This window comes from Melanerpes formicivorus, unplaced genomic scaffold (assembly GCF_026170545.1).
Source record: "Melanerpes formicivorus ecotype bairdi unplaced genomic scaffold, bMelFor1.0.p_v2 SCAF_23, whole genome shotgun sequence".
NCBI lineage: Eukaryota > Metazoa > Chordata > Aves > Piciformes > Picidae > Melanerpes > Melanerpes formicivorus.
This window is the reverse complement of record NW_027142375.1, coordinates 9,647,961-9,667,624: the sequence shown is the minus strand read 5'-3', so window position 1 is coordinate 9,667,624 and position 19,664 is coordinate 9,647,961. Positions and strand designations below refer to the sequence as shown.

Sequence of the window (19,664 nt, the reverse complement as noted above, 5' to 3'; positions counted from 1 at the left end):
CTGGGCAGCCTGTTCCAGTATTTTACTGGACTATTAATCACTATCCTAGAATCACTAAGGCTGGGAAAGAGCTTTAAGATCATTGAGTCCAACCATAATACAACTAGCATGACCACTAAACCATATCCTAAAGCACCACATCTACAGCTTCTTGAACACCTCCAGGGATAGCAACTCCACCACCTCCTTGGCAGCCTGTTCTAATGCCTCACCAGTCTCTCAGGAAAGAAGTTTTTCCTAAGTAGTACAAATTTTTCAAGTTCTGGCCATTCTGTTCATGGAATAACAAGCAACTCACAGAACTATCATCTGCATGTTCTAAAGTATTCCCACTTACCATGGCTTTATGATAACATCTTACCTGAAACTACAGTAAATTGGTAGCATCAATATCACACACAGAACATTAGGGGTTGGAAGTGACCTTGAAACATCATCTAGTCCAAGTATCTCTTAACTCAGAATTAGTGTGCTTCTCTACCTCATGCTGAAGCAATTCAGCACAAAGATTCAAAAGACTACTTGGGACTCACTTTTGAAACTTATGGTAAGAAAGAGCAAGTCAGGTTTTGAAAGCTGCTTTCCTCATTCCCAATAGCTCAACTGCTAACAAAATCAATACGCTCTCATTCTCCACTTAAGACCAATCTCAGAATTAATTGATGCACTATTCCAACTCTAAAATGTCAAATGAGAACACCAGAGAGTAACTGCTGAATGAGGCATGAAATAATTAATTAAGTATTCAAATATATTTCTCTGTGTGTGCACAAAACTGCAGTGGCATAGAAGTGTTTCATGAAGATAAAGTTTCATTTCTTTCAAAATACGTAACAAAAATGAGCTTGCTTTCAGTGTAGAATTTCCTTTCTCCAAGAGACAGGTCATGAAATTTGTAGACAATTAATTCAATGCAGTGTGATGCTAATTACTGAACTTTATAGAACCTTTAGCAATCCTCACACATTCACTAGACATGAAAAGCAAAACAAATCAGATAAGGTGACAGACTGGGGACTTAAATAAGCCACAGAGACATGCTACTCTGACTTAGCAAATGGCAGATGTTTTAAAGACTTTAAAGTTTACAATAGAGTTAATTTCTTGCCCTGAAATTATCCCTGGATAACAGCTTCAGCAAGTAAAAACTGGCAGTAGGCTAGATGTGTCTGTATGAAAAGTGTCTAAGTTAGTGACAGCAGTGAACATTTCACTCTGGGGTCACAGAATTAACATCTCTGTAGCTGAGGACATCTTTCTGATGAATGTGAAACAGCTGGAATAAATATATCAAGGGTAACAATTGCAGTTCCATGGTAGATCCAGTTGCTGCAAAAATAAACCCAGGGGAAAAGCTAAAGACACATAACAACATGAAAAAAAACCCAACTGCTACACCATCCAGTCCCACTGTTTCTGCACGAGTCCGTTTGGAATACAGGACTCTGAGAATGCTGGTTGCAAATGACTGTAGAGAGCAATTTGTTGCAAGCAAAACCAATTTATAAAGTGCTTTAAGTAAAAATAAAACATAAAAACCCCCAACCACAACACAAAACTAATCAAAGGGAATGATTGTTTTATTTAACCAGCAGTCTTCTTATCTTCAATGGTATTTTCTGCCAGACTTGAGGAACCCGTGTAGCTGCTAGTGAGAAAGCGATGCTAAGAATAAACAGAGACTCATAACAATCCTGTTAATACTTTATTAGTGTAATTTTTTTTTTAGCTTTCTATTGGACAGAACATAAAGGCAAACTCCAAAAAAGAAAATAAAAAAAAATTCAGAGTCCACTGCCATTATTCAGCAGAAGTGACCACGGCAGTTTGTTTCATGTTCATTTTTTTGTTACAGAAACGAGAGGAGGGGGAAAGGGAGGAGAAAAGCATCAATAGAACGATTAGGCACACAGCTGACACTTACTGTACAATGATATGCACAAGTAATTTATAACAGCTATATTCATGAGATGTGCTCTTCAGATTATTCCCTTGGAATATATGAGCTTTGCTCGGGTGAGCAAGGATCATGGAGAACAAGGGAATTAACAACAGAGTAACAGATAAAAGACTTTTAAAACAAGTCCTTAAACTAATGCAACAACAGAATGCAAAATTGTTCAGCTGTGACAACGGTTGTTTGGTTGTTGGTTTTTTTTTTTAACCTAGACTTCAAACCATTAAAAACTCACTTATTCTACACTTACTCAAATACACATGCAGTAAATGAAAATATTGCACAAAATTAAAATTTAGATTGTGGAATTCATATGTTTTATTTCGGTACACATTCTGGTAGCACTTAATGTATTGTTTAGTTCTAGCAAACACCAGCAGCATAAGTTTGAGGATGAACCAAATGACAATTTAAATTGCTCCTTTTCTCTTAAAAAATAATTAAGGCTAAAACAAGTGCATTTGTTGACAATGGCACAATTTTCAGCAGCCAGTCCCAGCACCCAAAGACCAGAAGACACACCCAGCCACCTCAAGTGCTGTACATGAACATTCAGTTTTGGAGACTTCCCAGTAGATTAGGCTGCGTGGTTTGACAGGGCAGCTATTTTAAATTGTCAACAGGAAAACTATTAAGAGACATAAACTCTTCTTTTAACAAAAAAAAGTATTCACTTCTGATAATTCTTGCCAGCCAACAGGCACCACTGAATTAGGAAGCCACATTCTGTAATTAAATACAGAAGACAAAACTTCAATACATATATACATACACACACACACACACGTGTATAAATGTGTGTATAGGTGTATATATATGTAATAAATTCATTAATTAAAAGACTAATAAACACGGTGTAGTATGTTCAGTTCACATTCCTAAGGATATTATTTTTGTACAGAAATGTACCAGATAAAGGAAAAAAAACCCAAATTTGCACGTGATCACTGTTCTCTTGAAAGTTTTCATGGTACCTACAGGTAGATAAAGAGGTTCCACAGACTTGACAGGAGAGTATTTGAAGTTCCACCTTTCCTACTGCATAACAAACTCAGTGATTTAAAAGACAAATTAGATTTGGTAGGATGGATGGTATAGTAACTATATCGCCACGAACAATTGCTGAACGACCTTTCATCTGTCCGATGTCAGGGGCGCTGGAACACCCTGGCATCAGAGGCAGAGAGAGGCATGTAAACAATAGGAGCTGGCTACGTTGATTACACAGAACTCAAGGATTTTGTTAAATTCAACAGCACTTAAATCATCACACTTCTACAGAACCTGCAGAGAGGAAGGGGGAAGGGTTCCTACATATTTACCAACTTGTCTTCCTAGGCATTATAAAAGATATTTCATTTACAGTATTTAGTTTTGCAATAAAGGAAAAAACCCAAGTGCACTTGAGCCCATGCATACTGTATGAGAATGTTAACAGTACAAGATGATCATCATTAAGCAGTATGATAGAAGGCTACATTGCATTAATAGAGTCCATGAGAAAAAATGATCTATATAGAGGCTTCACTCTGTTTAACTAGGTCCTCTGAGAGCCTTCTGTCTTCTCTCAGAACGCTTTCATAAAAGGTCTGTGTTCCTCCCTCACGTAAAAGGATCATTTGTTCCCATTAAGACCTAAGTTCCTATAAGGATCCTTGATCAACAGCTGTATCCTATCCTGTGTTCAGCGTTTGGAAAGAAATGGACTCCATGGGATTACTTTCTAGTCACCCAGATAGTGGTGCTCAGACAGTTGGGGGCTATGAAAAAGGAAACACAAACCGAGATAGGCTGTGGCCAAACAGGATTCTTCAGTTGTTCCTTAGTTTTTAATTGGACAGAAACTCTTCAATGAAACTGAGCAGATGGCTGTGGGGCCTGGATGTCAGATTTGTATTCAAATTTACACTATGCAAAAAAAATTTAAAAAAAAACAAACCTATTTAAAAAAATAGTGTAGTTTTATCTCCTTTTTATTTTCATATATACACTGAGATGCATTCAGGAACTCCCAGGTGTTTGCCAATGAAAACCTGCCCTTGTGAGGAACCAGCTAATTTAAGTATTTTTTTTCCATACGAGGCTTGCACACTAAAGGGTAAGGAATCTTTCCATTGAGTAGGACATCCAAATAGTCTCAAACTTTAGGGGAGAGTTGTGTGTAAACTATGTCTTAGTGCAATTTCCTTCTAATGTGATGCCTACCCTTTTTGCAACTTGTACCCCCTTCCTTCTGCAACCATCAGCTTGACCTGTGTTCACCAATTGAACATAAATACGTTGCCCCTTCTCCACTGAAGTTACATGCACTATATGTATGACAGGTGCTGTAAGAGCAGAATATGGCCCTTAAAGCTACAGAACAATCTGAATAAAGGGTTTATTTCTACTGTACCTCTGCCTTCACTAAAATCTCCATTAGATCTAATGTTAGTTTATTTTTCAAAACAAGAAAGGTGAAGTAAAGGTAGCATAAAAGCCACATTACCTCAACTTTTCTTTAATAAATGTACTTTTAATGATGGGACAATAACTATTTCTCCTCTCTCCTACGAACCTGCTGTTCCAGAGACTGCTTTTCCTGCTAGCTCAGCCTTTACAGGAATGTTAAAAGAGCCCTACAGAGCCTCAACAGTTATAACACAGAACACTTCCACCTGATTCTCACACATTGCACTATTTCCCAGTGCCAAAACATCCTTTTCTTCCACTGTATCACCACAGTTGTGCTTTACCTGGACAGTCTGGCACTTTTCATTGCTGGTAAAACATCGACTCAGGAACGCAAAGAATCAGCATTCTTCTATATCGGGCTAATATTCTTCTCAATGTTGCATGAACACGCACCAAATTATTCAAGACACACAAACCCTTTTGGTAGTGGTTGAATTACAAGTGAAGATGAGAAGATCCACAGGTCTTACAGATGCATTAATTATCTAATATGTGACACTAGAAGACTGGTGCAGAAGTAACAGCATGTGAGTTTGAAGCCCCAGAGAATCTGTCCAAGTAATTAGTCCTGGACAAACATACACCAGCTTAGTAGGTTTGAAGTGTCACCTTTTCTGCAAAGAAGGCGCTTGAGTAGAATGTAGTCTCTGCTTATACCTTTGCATCTGCTTTGACCGTGAATGCAGTTTGTTGAAGAGCTCATGGAACTTATTTTGTGGAAATAAGGTTTCTAGGAACCTCTCTAGAAACACATACACCATTCTCTTATTCAGTTGGGCGTGCTGGAACATTTCAAAGACCCGGAGAATGCCTTTCCGTGTTGTCTCAGCGCCTATGATGTGCTTCAGTTCATCTACAAAAATGAAAACAGTTACACTGAAGTTCAAACTAAATTCTCATTTTGTGTTAACAACAAACTGAATATTAAGTCTTTCGAATAGCTGGAAATTTGAAGCAAGAGTGTCTCTACAGTACATAACATGACAAAACTAGAAGGTCTCCTACAGCAGAAAGGCTTTCTGATGATTCCTTAATTTTATATATGCTATTTTACATGAAATCATGCTGTGCTGCAATATAGGTTTTCTGTGCAAACTGAAATCCTCTAGTCAAACAAAATACTGGCTTAGTTCTAAAAGAACTAGAGCTGCAAAGTCATAGTATTCACATTATTCAGTGCTTAAATAATCAAAAAAAACCCCTTTTTAATTCAAATGTATTTCAGATGTTGACATTTCTTGTCAACAACCAACAAGAATACTGACATTAATTCTAGTAATAATATACGGTAAGAATTATTAAGCTTCAATCCCAGACTTGCTTACCTGGCATTACCTCCAGTAATTTGGTCTTCCCTGCCACTCTTGTTCTCATTCTAATAGCTTTGTCCCTCCGTGGAACAGTCTCTGCTAAAATGCCATTTGGCCAAAAAGCATCTCTGTAACAAAAACAAATCTGTCAAAACACATTAAAATTTTATCAAGGGGAAAGCTCTTTTTAATCCCTCGGAGCTATTTCAAAACAAATACAGGAAAGTAATTTGCACACAACTTAACACACACACTTCAAGTATGAGAAATGAGAAAAGGTGAAAGAAGAAACCAAAAGCAAGAGGTAGAATACACTCAACCTACCAGCAGCTATCATACACAGTTTAACATGGGGATCAGATGAAAGAAAACTAAAAATTATCACACCACAAGCATTATATGTAACATAGTTGTTAGACGTAATATATCTAAGATTTGTATTTAACAGTCTGTGTTGTCACAGACTCTAGGCATAGGTTTAGTGCTTCATTAGATCTCAGAGTAGTTAACCTAGCAACAAGCTAAAGCTGAGGAAGAGGAGAAAACTCAAAAGTATTCTTCATATGACAATTTATGTGTCAAGTGGGAGAAAGTAAAAGCACTGCACCCTTGAACTAGAATTCTGTACAGTAACACAGAAAAAGAACAGGAAGGATACACAGCAATTAGACAACAACTGGCCAAGTACTTATCGTCGTACCTGAAGCGTTTCACCGCATCTGCTACTTGCTCAGGAGATGTCATCCAGTCAACATGATCAACTATTTTTCTAAAAGTCAAAGCAACAAGTGTCTCCCATTTAATTTTGACAACAGAGAACAAACAAGTATAGCATTTTAAAGAGTGCTAAGTCAAAAACATACTTGCCGTTTTCTCTAACTCCTTAAGTTCCGTTAAAAAAAAAAAACACACAGTAAGAAAGGCAAACACTGACTGTCAGGATGAAAATTTAAACACACTGAGCAGTCCTTAAGCTAAAGCCTTTTTCTTTTAGAGCAAATGACTAAACAGGATTGAAAATTGATGCTGCATCTCCCATTAGCATTAGGTAAGTGCTCTGCTCGTAGAGCATTGCTCATCACGGAGCTCTTGTCAAGTTGTTTCTGTAAGCAAGCAACCTACTTAAAATGTCAAGTTACCACACTTACCTATGCAGTTACTCATGTCTGCCTTTAACAGGAGATATACAGATCATAGCAGTTATTCATGTCTTTAACAGGAGATAGAGACTGAACATAAACTTTGACCTCTGTTCGCCAACACTCAACATCCAAATCTAGTATGCATCTGTGTATCATCATAATCCCAGGATTATTTCCCTTAATTTGAATTTAGAAGCAGAAAAACCCAATTCTGCTGCAAAATGCCATTAAATCCCAACAGTCTACTAGCACAAGGTATGACTGCTGAATCAAAGGAATAACAAAACAGCAGTAAGAATTCAAGAGATGTTGGCCAAGGCAGCGTGTTTTCAGAAGCACAAGGTGTCAAGATAATTGCCACATGGCTACAAGGAATTATTTGAAATCCACCCAGGGCTATTATCACATGGTAGCACCACTACTGATACCACAAGAACTGCATATATGTTTAACAGTGATGATGGAAAGATCAAAAATATACTTGTGAAAGGTAATTCATAATATAGTGAGAAATACAGTCCTGAAAAAGTAATGGGGAACTACTTCTCACCTACCAGAAACGAGGCTTTTGATTTGCAGCACTAATCCAAAGTGACAATTTAGTGCCAGTCCTGTTTCTAGACATTTTTTTTTTTTCTGCATTTTTATTTACCTTTCAGAAACAAATTATTAGAAGGGCAAGTTCAGAAACAGATTTCTAAACTAAGGGCAAGAAAAACTCCTTATTTAGTACTACAAATTTGCATTAAAGAAGGTCTATGTGAATTACAGAGAATATGGGGGTAGAACAGACCCTTTAAGAGACCTTTCCCTTCCCCCTTTTCAGTCTTTTAAAGTGAGAGTAAAAATGAAACACAGACACTCAGTAACGTGTAATCGAATAATTTGACAGTGTCAGTGTATCATCTGTGGCATCAAAGAGATGTAAACAGAAGTAGTGGAGAAAATAAACAGTGCTAACAACAAAGCATGGTGTGAAACACAGGGCAAAAGGCGTAGACACCATCGGCATTAAGTTACATTCACAGAAATGTGAACTCCTGTTGGTAAGTGAAAGCTCTGTTGGAAGCTCTGGCATGCAAGAGTTTCTGAAATTCATCTTTCAGCAATGTTTTGTGTTTAGCTCTTCAAAGGGGAATGAATGCAGAGCTAGAAAAAGATACCACATTAACTTAGCAATACCAAAACAGATTTACAGATGCACTCTACACTCTTACACAATCACTCTAGATACAAAACCCAGTACCTATTAATTGTATCACCATATGTTGCTCTAATAAGTTGCTGAAGCAGGTTTTTTATATTTCTTCTTAACCATTGATTCCTTTCCTTTAAGTCAAAGACTTCATCCATAAGGAGGAGCATTACTCTGAGTGGAATATTGTCATCTACCTGATGAAGAAAGTACAAGTATAATCAGCAAATTTATTTCAGTTGAATAAAGCTGTAGTTTCAGTAGCCACTTCTGAAGCAGAACAATGACAGAAACACTGCTGTAACAATGAAACCTTCCCTAAAACGTCTGGAACATCACTAATTGCAAAGAAAGATGAATAATAATAAATTATATATATATATATAAATTAGGTTTAAATAATTTTAAAAGACAACAAAAAAACAGTTATTGCACAAAAGCTGAATGAAGTTACAACAATACATCCTAGAAAGTGCTTCTCCCTGACCTCTTCCTTTGGTACCTGCAAGGAGCTTTTCTTTGGTAACTTTTTCTTATGGATGCACTGTGGCAAATTCAGAACCTCCTTAGAACAAGGATTCTTCACTGCAATGAACCAGCGTTTATTTTGGTATCATATTAACTTGCATGGCCACTAACCGCTTTTATGATGGCAGATTAGGAAAAGCACCAGCATCCTAATTTAATAGATGTTACACAGATTGGATTACAAAAAAAATTATGGAAATTCTAGACCAGAGGATTCAGTAACTATGCAAAAGCTTTTAAAAATGGATGGCATACACTTGGCAGTAATTGTCATTATTCTCCCCAGTATTAAAATTTAAGAGGCAATTTGCTAAATTCTCTACTGAGAAGGGATTAGATTTTCATCTTTGTTGATACTAAGGTTTCTCTTACAGAAACAACAGATTCTCATGGCCTCTTTATATGCCAAAATGCAAGCCTACATATTCCTAAAATATAGAATAAACAGCTACCATTTGGAGTTATAGATGTATTGACAAAAGAGCACAAGTATATCTCAAACAACAAATGAACCTGGTGGGTTTTTTTCACTTATTATTTAAACTTTAAACTTATTAAAACTTTATAAACTAGCAAGCTAAAATTAAACATAACCTTCAGAATTTTGGTTTGTATATGAAATTTGATACAGCTCTACTTGGCAGAGTAGTAATTTGGTGAAGCAGACTTAATCCTTCAGTAAAAGTAGCAATACCTCATAGCTACATGGACATATCTTTGTGAACTACACAAGTACATGTTTATACACAACTGGAAGTGTGTATAGTGTGTATAGAAGTGTGTATTCACAAATGGAAGTGGATCCATAATCCAGCTGGAGACTCTCTAGATCCATGCCTCACTTCTACAGTATTGCTTCTCCACATAAAATTCCATTTGCACTGCCGTGTTTTCTGTCTGACTATAAATTGAGATTAATCTTGAAAAAAAACAACCAGTTGAGAGTACAAAGATCTTAAAACATTTGAAATTTGCCTTTCAGAAATGCTATCTTAACTTAGAAGCTATCAAGAATTGTAGCTTCTATTAATTTCACAGAAGAGCAATGAAACATTACCCCCATTTTCAAAAAGGGTAAGAAGGAGGAACCAGGGAACTACAGGCCAGTCTCACCTCTGTGCCCAGAAAGATCATGGAGCAGATCCTCCTGGAGGCACTACTGACTCAGAAGAATAGCGAAGAGGTGATTTGGAACAGTCAGCATAGCTTTGCCAAGGGCAAATCCTGCCTGACCAACCTGGTGGCCTTCTATGAGGTGACAAAATTAATAGATGAGAGGCGAGCAACCTGTGGCCTTCCAGTATCTGAAGGGGGCCTAAAAGAAGGCTGGGGAAGGACTTCTCAGGATCTCAGGTAGTGATAGGACTAGGGGGAATGCAATGAAGCTGGAGGTGGGGAGATTCAGGCTGGATGTGAGGAGGAAGTTCTTCACCATGAGAGTGGTGAAGCCCTGGAATGGGTTGTCCAGGGAGGTGGTTGAGGCCCCGTCCCTGGAGGTGTTTAAGACCAGGCTGGACGAGGCTCTGGCCAGCCTGATGTAGTGTGGGGTGTCCCTGCCCATGGCAGGGGGGTTGGAACTAGATGATCCTTGTGGTCCCTTCCAACCCTGACTGATACTATGATAAATGTGAGTAGAGAAGCAGTTCATGTACTTCAGTGATGTTAGTTGTGCCCATGTGAAGCCACAGGAGTATTAGAAATATATTCTGAGCTGGTCTGGCAAAGTTAATGTTGGGGGGTGGGGATTTCAACCCACCACAATTTGTAATTACAAATTAGTGACAAAAAAAAAGGGAGGGGGAAGAAAAGCCAGAACTCCTCAAAGTTATGTTATTTGAATGAAAATACATCTATTAGGCCATAGTAGCATAGCACAGGCATAGCAGAACATTGTCTTGTTCTGCACACAAGACAAACTGGAATGCTTTGATGTGGCCCAAACCCCAAAACAAGAAGGGCAGAACAGGTGCAGATTTGTGACCATAGCAAATTGCACTTAATCACTGGTAATCTTATGGCCTTTCTGTCCTACTTAAGAAAGAAAATATTTTCTTCCAATTATTTTCCCATGTATGATCAATGTTTCAAGCAAAACTATAGCAAAACAGCAGTAAGAGCTTAAACTTCACTTTCAAGTTATCAATATTACTGCTACATATATTTTAGGTAGCCCACATACTCCAGGTTTATTATTCACAAACCCATTCTCAAGGTTTTCCCATAAAAACATAGCAAGTACTACTTCTGATCCATTAAACAGATGCTCTCTAAATGGTCACATCAGAAATTAGAATCCATAATATGCCAATGATGTTAGCAGTCTGGTATCCCACTCTCTTTGAACATAAAACACAGTAGCAGTAGAATGTACACTCTGTGATTGTGTAATCGCTCAGACCATTTTAGTACTAATAGAGATGCTCTGTAAGTAAGAAGGTAAATGTCTTTTTAATGAAGTCAAGAACTGCAAGGGCCTAGTAGAATATCAGAAACTAATAAATACACAGTGTAACATAAAATATGCAGCTCAACTTGGTTTTAGAGATGTCAGCTTTGGCATGATAAACGTCAGACTCACATTGTCATCAATTGTTGCTGCAACACGGCAATGGTCAGGATCTGAATAGGTTTTCTGGATCAAAGGAGGCACCTACAATGAAAAAAGGTAATGCTTATGAAGTAAAAAATATTTAAGAATACCAATAAATCAGATTCATTTTGTAATCAATATGGTTATCGAAATGAAAACCAAATATCTGGTCCAAAGTCAGTAACATACTACTGCAGATTAATAAACAGCAGTCCTTTCACCTTCCAGCACAAAGCCTGGAGGTATTCTCCTACATCTCTCAAAGTTATCAACGCCTTTAAAAACAATCCGTGTGTGTTTCTCAAGTGCCTAGTGCTTCAACTGTAAACCTCCTAAGAAACTCCTACAGGACTGATATTTCTTCTCATATTTCCTCTTGATCTTAAGCCCTGCCTAGTCATGGGCTTCCAGTGAGCCTAACTGCGAAGTTAGTCACACAGCAGAGAATTAACCAGCAATGAGGAAGTTCAGAGACAATCATTTTATCTCAAGCAATGGAAGAAACCCCCACAACAAAACAATCCATCCCCTACAATCCAGATTTATTATTCCCTTTCATGGATTAAGGGTTGACTCATCTTGGTTGCTGTTCTACATCTGCCACATATAACTGGTTTGGTAACACAGTATCTGATCACAGACCTTACAGCTACACACAGGGAGAGGAGGGCAAGGAAGTTAAGATGGACATGTTAGGATGATTACTACTTTCATAGGACCTCTACATATCATGCTACCATTCATCACCTCTAAGGAACTACATTTTAGGAATATAAAAGATCAAGAAAGGCAGCAGGAAAGAGAAAGAGAATTTTAATGAATTAAAAACAGATCTCAGCAGGAATAAGCAGAAAAGAAGTTATCTCGTTATTCAAAGTTTCATCATATTATTTCTTCCTAATGAAAGCAGCAGATGCAGCAAACTGGCTTTATGAAAATGACTGGTAAAAAAAATACCAGACACACTCATTCTTCTCAAATGGCTGCACTGAATTAAGTGAAGAAGGAGCACTGTAATAGTCCGTAGATGACATCTTAAAATGTGTTAATTAACAGCAAAGAGAACTCCCTCTGTTGTACTGCAATGACTGCTGAACCTCATGAAGAGTACGGTTACAAACCAGACTGCTTTCCTGTCTAAGGCCTTGACTTCATTCTAGTACACAGTATCAGTTAAAGTGAGTCCATTGCTAGCCTCCTATTATTCACTAGTAGTTATTAACTACCAAATATTTTCTTACCTTGAAAAATGATTGCTTTATGTCTTGTCCCAGTCTCTCTGACATTTTACCCATGTTGTCTGACATTTTAGTCATTCCCTCTGCCAGGCTGTCAGGGAGAGACTTGACTGCATTTGATACATTTCTCATAGAGTTACGCAGTGGGTTTACAAATGTGTCCATCTGAAGAGGAAGATGTTTAACCAGAATTGCATAATCTATGAGGACACCAGCATATTAATGCACTATGAGAAGTATCTCACAGTTCCAGAGAACAACAATATAAACAACAACTCAAATTGGTGAACTTCAGTACAGAATGCAGGATAAAGTTTGAGCCTTACTTTAATTTGTATTTCCTGTTCCTTATGGCCTACTGTAACTATTTATATTGTTCAAGAGATTTTTTTTTCCCTGTGTCATTTCAATTTCCCATTCCTCAGCTTTTCTTAGCTTGAATTTATTTTCCTTTTCTTCTCCATTCAATGCCATTTCTCCCCGCCAAGCTCCAGATGTTTCACTTTGGGCTTCCAATTCCTCATCTTTGGAATATGCCTCTTTTGAACAGTAATGGAATAATGTGCAGTAATATCATGGCAAGAATAACTAAAAATATAGCATTTCCATAGAAACTGTTACAATTTTTCTTTCAGTATATACTCTATATTCTGTCCAGAGGCACAAATACTAGTGTGATGCCCTTAAATTTATGAAGAAGCTTGTATGATGGGAAATCAGTGACACTTCTCAGAGACAGAAAGGGAAGTACACAGCATTACATGGCGAACTTCAGTATTCCTAAGGTTGGAAGAGACCTCAAAGATCATCAAGTCCAACCTGCCACCACAGATCTCATGACTAGAGTAGGGAGGACACTACTGCCCACTGCAGCCTTGAACTCATGACCTTCCCATTAAGGGTCTTATGCGCTACCAACTGAGCCACCTGAGCGAGATATCAAATCTTACTCAGACATTACATAAACCTCAACAAATATTTCACTGTTTCACTATCATACTCCAGAAATATGGGAAGAACAACAACTTGAAATGACAATATAGTTGCAGATGCTTCTTATATCAAAGTCACTAAAAAGTTTAGCTGTATTGGCAAAGCAGATGCCCACACAAACTGGTCAACTAAACAAAGGATCACTTGTCTGAAGAGGATTCTGGTGGCTTGGAAACAAGATGGACAGCTCAGAGTTCTGAACAGTTACAATGGCTAAACATGTAATGTGTTTTTGGAGGGAAATGCATTTTATCTTTTGGATTGGAGAGTGGAGCACATGGTAACAGCAGCAAATACAGAGAAAGAACCGAAAAATCAGAAGGAATGAGAAAGAAAAAAACCAACACACACGTAACAACAACAAAAATCACAAGATGCCTGACAGAAATTAACTTTCCATGAACACAAATTAACCTTTGTGCAACATATCATCTCTAATTTGAAAAACTTACTCTGTTGTCATACAACTAAATTTAGCTGCTATAAAAACGGAGAATCTTTGCTTCCATATGTCCTCAGATATTTTGCCACTTAACACATTAAAGCAGCTCATTTGCAAATTGTTTTGAAAGTGCTGTATAGCTGTTTAGTATCAGTTCAACATCTCTGCTTATTGCAATCACTGCACTAATAACTGCTATGAAGTTTCTTTGAGAGTGCAAGACATTCTTACCTTTCGTGCAAAATCTCCCTTCCCTTTGCTGTAAGCTTTATTCTCCAGGAAGTCATACACATAATGGGCTAAAGCTGGAGAAGCCTTCATCATTTCAGGATTTAACAAGAGCTGAGCAAAACAAGTTTGAAAAGATATTTTTCAATAAATAATGAAAAAGGCCACATCATTCAATTCACTCAAAGTTGCCCATGCACAGAGACAGTGCATTATGCAATATACTTTGGAACCTGTTGTCTAAACTTTATTCCAACATTACACTATTCAAGAGGGAAATAACATATTTCTTGGTAATTCCAGTAATTCTAACTAGCATGTTAATCACAGCATCTCACATAAAAATACCCACAAACTCAAAAATGACCACTCAAACATCCTCTAAAATTCAAGTGAAAAAGAAAACACAAACAACACAACAAAAAGAAACAAAACCCACAGACAAACACACCCCGACCCACACAACCACAACAAAAACCAAAACAACAAACTAAAAACACACAAACCCGTGACTGTAAAGATATTGCTATAAAAAAAAAGTAACACATCTCAACAGGAAAAAAAAAAACCAACACCTTAGGATTCTAAACAGAGGAACCACATTTCACAGACTTTTATTTGTATTCATTATTTATTAAAGTATCCATTCATTTGCTTAATTTTAGCACTAAATGAATAGAAAGTCCCTATGAAGTGTCAGACAAGTGAATTACTGTAGCTGGTCTCATGCAAGCCATATCTGAGGAGAGTAGCTTTGTGGCTGTGCAACACTCCCAGAGCACATGCCACACAAATTCTTATGCAAGAAAGGACAGTAACCACAAACATGACCACAACGGAAGTTAGTTCAGTGGTCTAGATCCTAAAACCAGCACAGCTGAAACTTCACCAATTCAGAAAAGCTGGGTCAGAACCAGCTGAGCATAAACAAAACAAAGAAAAGGCAAACTTAGTAGATAATATGAAGTTTGTATGTTGCTCACCTACAACACAACTTTTTCTTGGTAGCATGTTTTCTTGCCTCAGAGAAAAAGAACTCCAACCTAGAACACAACCAACAAAACCCCGTAACACCTTACCTGCAAATAGGCATTTAAATCTTTTTTCCTCTTTTCCAAAAATTCTCTGTCCATATTGTTAAATGTCTTTTTGCCAGGAAGTTTCAGTATATTTGCAAGATTTTCAAACTAGAAAAGAGAGATTTTTATTTCTTTTTTACTGTTTTTGGAGAGTTTCAAATGACTGTATCAGGTCAGAAACTAGAGAGGTCACTATAGCCACCTCTTCTTATCTACTATGTAACGCCTGACAACTTCTGCATCAAGTCCAGAACTAGATTTCTTGAAGTGAAAGGTAAGCCATCAAGCACACACACACAAACTCTCAGGAGACTATCATGGGCAAAATTTAATTTCTGAATAGGCATCTGATACTCACTTTGGAAATACAGACTAGCATAGCATGCAAATTATTCCTGTTGTCAGGGCAAGAAGGTTTAGGATCAAGATTTAGCATTATTATTTGTGCAGACGTTAGAAAGGTCATTAGATTATACTGAGAGAACTTGAAAGGCAAGATGTTTTAGAAAGATTTGCATTTCCTGATCAAACCTAGCAAGGAAATGATTAGGTTTGTATCCCTGCAGTGGTTAGCTTCATGCACAGTTTATGGTCCCATGCTTGCTATGCCATCACCTGTACCTTTTCTCCAGGTAATGATAGTGATTGGCACTGGCTGACATTGCTCCAGTTTTACAGAAAGAACGGGGGTTCAAGGGAAGTGGCAGGGAAAGAAGAGGCCCTAACACTTAAGAATGTTGAACATACCTGCTACAACACACAAAAACTAAAAAGCAACAAGTATAAAATTCAAAGATTCAGGATTATCCATACAGAATCTAGAATACTACTTATCATTTACAGGAAGTCTAAAGGAGGCAGAGAGAGTAGTGTCCAGGCTTTAAGGAACAACCTAGAAAAAGGTTGCACTCTTTTCTCTCTAAGGGCTGCCATGAAATTACAAATTTAATGAGACACTGATTTCATTCAGTCCCTGCAAGGTGGCTATTGCAAAGACATTATTAAACTCTGGAAGGTCACAAAGCTCACATTGCATTTATGGCCTGAGGAAGCCCCAAAGCATATTTCCAACTTTCCAAATACATTGCCCTTGCATACAGGTCATACAGGAAAATAACTGAAGATGGTCTAGTTTTTATTTGGATACTTGTAGCTAAACAGAAGCAATGTAAGCAAAGAACAGACTCTAGTTTAAATATAGATATGTATTTCAAATGATATTTATTACACTACTGACTAAAGAAACCAGTGTGAATCTACTCTGTACTTTAAGGAAAACATCTCATACAGGTACTGTATACAGTTACCTTCAATTCCCTTTTGGATCAAGTAACTATTTTCTCTGAAAAAACAACCAAACCTATAAATTGTGTAGGAATGCCTATTTTATTGTCAAAACAAAGTACAATAGTTGGTAGTTTCTGAGATGCTACAATGAAGCATGAGAATTTTTTTATATTTTACAATCTTAGTGTTAGAGGATAACATTTCAATTTTCTGTAAATTCAAAAGAACTGAGATTAGCAACAAGATGTTTTTGAGCTTTCAGATTCTGTACATTTTTGCTTCTTTGATTTTTCTACCTAGTCATTTACTGGTAGGTTCATTTGAAAAGATTGCTCCATATCAGCAGAACATCAAGAACAGTGTGGCCAGCAGGAGCAGGGAGGTCATTCTGCCCCTGTACACTGCACTGGTTAGGCCGCACCTCAAGTACTGTGTCCAGTTCTGGGCCCCTCAGTTTAGGAAGGAGGTTGACTTGCTGGAACGAGTCCAGAAAAGGGCAACAAAGTTGGTGAGGGGTTTGGAACACAAGCCCTATGAGGAGAGGCTGAGGGAGCTGGGATTGTTTAGCCTGGAGAAGAGGAGACTCAGGGGTGACCTTATTGCTCTCTACAGCTACCTGAAGGGAGGTTGTAGACAGGCAGAGGTTGGTCTCTTCTCCCAGGCAACCAGCACCAGAACAAGAGAACACAGTCTCAGGCCGTGCCAGGGGAGGTTTAGGCTGGAGGTTAGGAAGAAGTTCTACAGAGAGTGATTGCCTATTGGAATGGGCTGCCTGGGGAGGTGGTGGAGTCACCATTATTGGAGGTGTTAAGGAGGAGACTTGACAGGGTGCTTGGTTGCATGGGTTAGTTGATTAGGTAGGTTGGATAATGGGTTGGATGCAATGATCTTGAAGGTCTCTTCCAACCTGGTTTATTCTATTCTATTAACTCACTGTAAGGTCAAGGAACTTACACCTTTTATCAACAGGTCAGGTTGTTTAGTTTTTTTAATTAACTGTTTTGAAGAATAAAAACAAGGTAATAAATTTGAAGAGGAGTACAAAAATTCCTATGTAAAATTTGGCAGCACACTAAGAGAATCTGAAATTCAAGAGTGTCAGACCTGGCTTATAATAATACAAATATTCAACACAGTGTTTGTTTTTAATAAAGCCTTTTCCATTTTTACTGCTGTTGTGATTTCACAGTGCTAGCCTCTACCTGCACAGAATTTGATTTCTACATCTATCTATTAATAAAAAGGCAGAGGGATGCAATCCTACACTTTTGGCTAGTTCAGAAACTACACAGCTGAATCTGACTTCTCCCAAGGCTTGGTTTAAAAGCATTCCACCCTCTTCTCTTAAAAGCACCACGTTTTCAACACTTTGTGTCAGCATGTTCTTTGTACCAGCCGATGACTTACAAGTCTCTATTTTTAATCCTTCCATTTTAGAAAGGTTAAGAGTTTGAGAATACAAATACAGCAATAAAAGGCAGTCTGTCTAGCAGGACACTGAACTGCAAACAGCTGTCCCTTTTGACACTTCACAGTTTTAGTTAACATTTCCTTAACATTTCACTTAAAAACCTAAATACCTATTTCCCAAACACAGGGTTTTTTTTTTCCCTTACTCTCTGTGACAAATGTAACAGATGAACTATGCCAACAGTTGAGATCAATATTTCCAGGCTGAGGGAACTGCGGTTGTTCAGCCTGGAGAAGACTCCGGGAACACCTGATAGCAGCCTTCAAGTATCTGAAGGGGGCATACAAGAATGCTGGAGAGAGACTGTTTAGTGGTCAAATGAGACACAATGGCTTCAAGCTAGAGAAGAGCAGATTTAGGTTAGATATTAGAAGGAAGTTCTTTACCATGAGGGTAGTAGAACACTAGAACTGGTCGCCCAAGAAGGTAGTTGAGGCCCCATCCTTGGAGATATTCAAGGTCAGGTTCAACAGAGCTCTAGGCAACTTGATCTAATGGAGTATCTCCCTGCTCACTGCAGGGGTTTGGACTATATGACCTTTGGAGGTCCCTTCTAACCTAAACCATTCTATGATTTTAAAGTAAAACTAAGCAAAAGGGATGTGGGGCAAAAAGCTAAGTTAGACTTACAGTTACCAGATACTAAACCACATAAATGTGGACCTGTAATCTGCTCAGTATGAACACTGCTATGATATAAACCGTTACAAAAGTGCTCTTTTGTGGAAAATAATGCAGTCCTGCAACTCCAATTCTCCAGTCTCTTTGATTCTCAAAGCCAATACTCATGCCATACCATCAGACAGAAAAAAGCACCTTTCAAAGAACTCTTTGAAAGATTTTTCTGAGGTCACTTACCTGCTCAGTGATCCTCATGTGAAAGTCATGGAAGTCACTGTAGCGTCGATATGTCTTCCACGTCTCTTCGCCGTTTGGAGTTCGCCGGTGGACTGTGATGGCATACAGTGCGTAAGTCTTGCCGTGGTCGTTACACACTCCTGCCACAGCATATGGGTCATAGTCAGCATAAACTAGTAGTTTGAAAACAAAAATAAAAAAGGGAACAAACAGAAAGAAGGAAGACGAAAGGACACAAACGTGAAGCGAAGAAATGTCCGGAATGACAGACTTGAGACACAAAAATGGACATGCAAGCAGAAGAATAAGCCATCCCTTTATCCAGAACACTCTAGAGGTCATACCCTCTAGAAACTTAAGTAAACTTAAATATAGAGATTAAGCAGCCTCACACAAGTCTCACTGACATGCAAAGGAAAGAATAGAAAGGTTTTCAACTTATAAGAATAGTGAGTAGATCCTGTGTAAAATAATTTTAACCTAACAAACTCAAGGTGTGGGTGAAAGGCAACTGTGAAACCAGAAGAAACTCCAGTCTGCAAAGTACTTTAACCATAACCAACACTCTGAATACAAAAGGCAGTGCTAGCAAGGATTTTATTTTGTTATTAACATCAGCAGTTCATTATTAACTAGAAGATAAAAAAGTACTCCCAGAAAACAGGGACTTGTATTTCTTGTTTGAAAATGAGGCGAAGAGGGAGAGACAGAGTTTAATATCTTTCAACATGAACCTGTACATTTGTACATACACTCATGAAGCTCAATAAGGACAAGCGTAGAGCCCTGCACCTGGGGAGAAATAACACTAGGCACCAGTGCAGATTATGGATCAACCTGCTGGAAAGCAGCTCTAAAGAGAAAGAGTTCTAGTGGACAGTAAGGTATCTGT

General features: G+C 38.0%; 1 protein-coding gene across 3 annotated transcripts in view; it reads right to left on the bottom strand.

Annotated features, from left to right (window-relative positions):
* Positions 1 to 1,692: 1,692 nt before the first annotated feature.
* Positions 1,693 to 19,664, bottom strand: part of SNX13 (sorting nexin 13) — a 67,558-nt gene continuing 49,586 nt past the window's right edge. For 2 of the 3 annotated variants that reach the window (XM_068152481.1, XM_068152483.1), the window contains exons 18-26: positions 18,773 to 18,945; positions 15,157 to 15,264; positions 14,081 to 14,191; positions 12,418 to 12,579; positions 11,165 to 11,236; positions 8,110 to 8,255; positions 6,422 to 6,490; positions 5,737 to 5,849; positions 1,693 to 5,264 (exon numbers count right to left, since the gene is read on the bottom strand). In XM_068152481.1, the coding sequence (XP_068008582.1) occupies positions 5,017 to 5,264; positions 5,737 to 5,849; positions 6,422 to 6,490; positions 8,110 to 8,255; positions 11,165 to 11,236; positions 12,418 to 12,579; positions 14,081 to 14,191; positions 15,157 to 15,264; positions 18,773 to 18,945 (1,202 nt within the window). In that variant the 3' untranslated portion in view covers positions 1,693 to 5,016. The remainder of the gene's footprint in view (positions 5,265 to 5,736; positions 5,850 to 6,421; positions 6,491 to 8,109; positions 8,256 to 11,164; positions 11,237 to 12,417; positions 12,580 to 14,080; positions 14,192 to 15,156; positions 15,265 to 18,772; positions 18,946 to 19,664) is intronic. The other variant, XM_068152482.1, reaches the window with a different exon arrangement.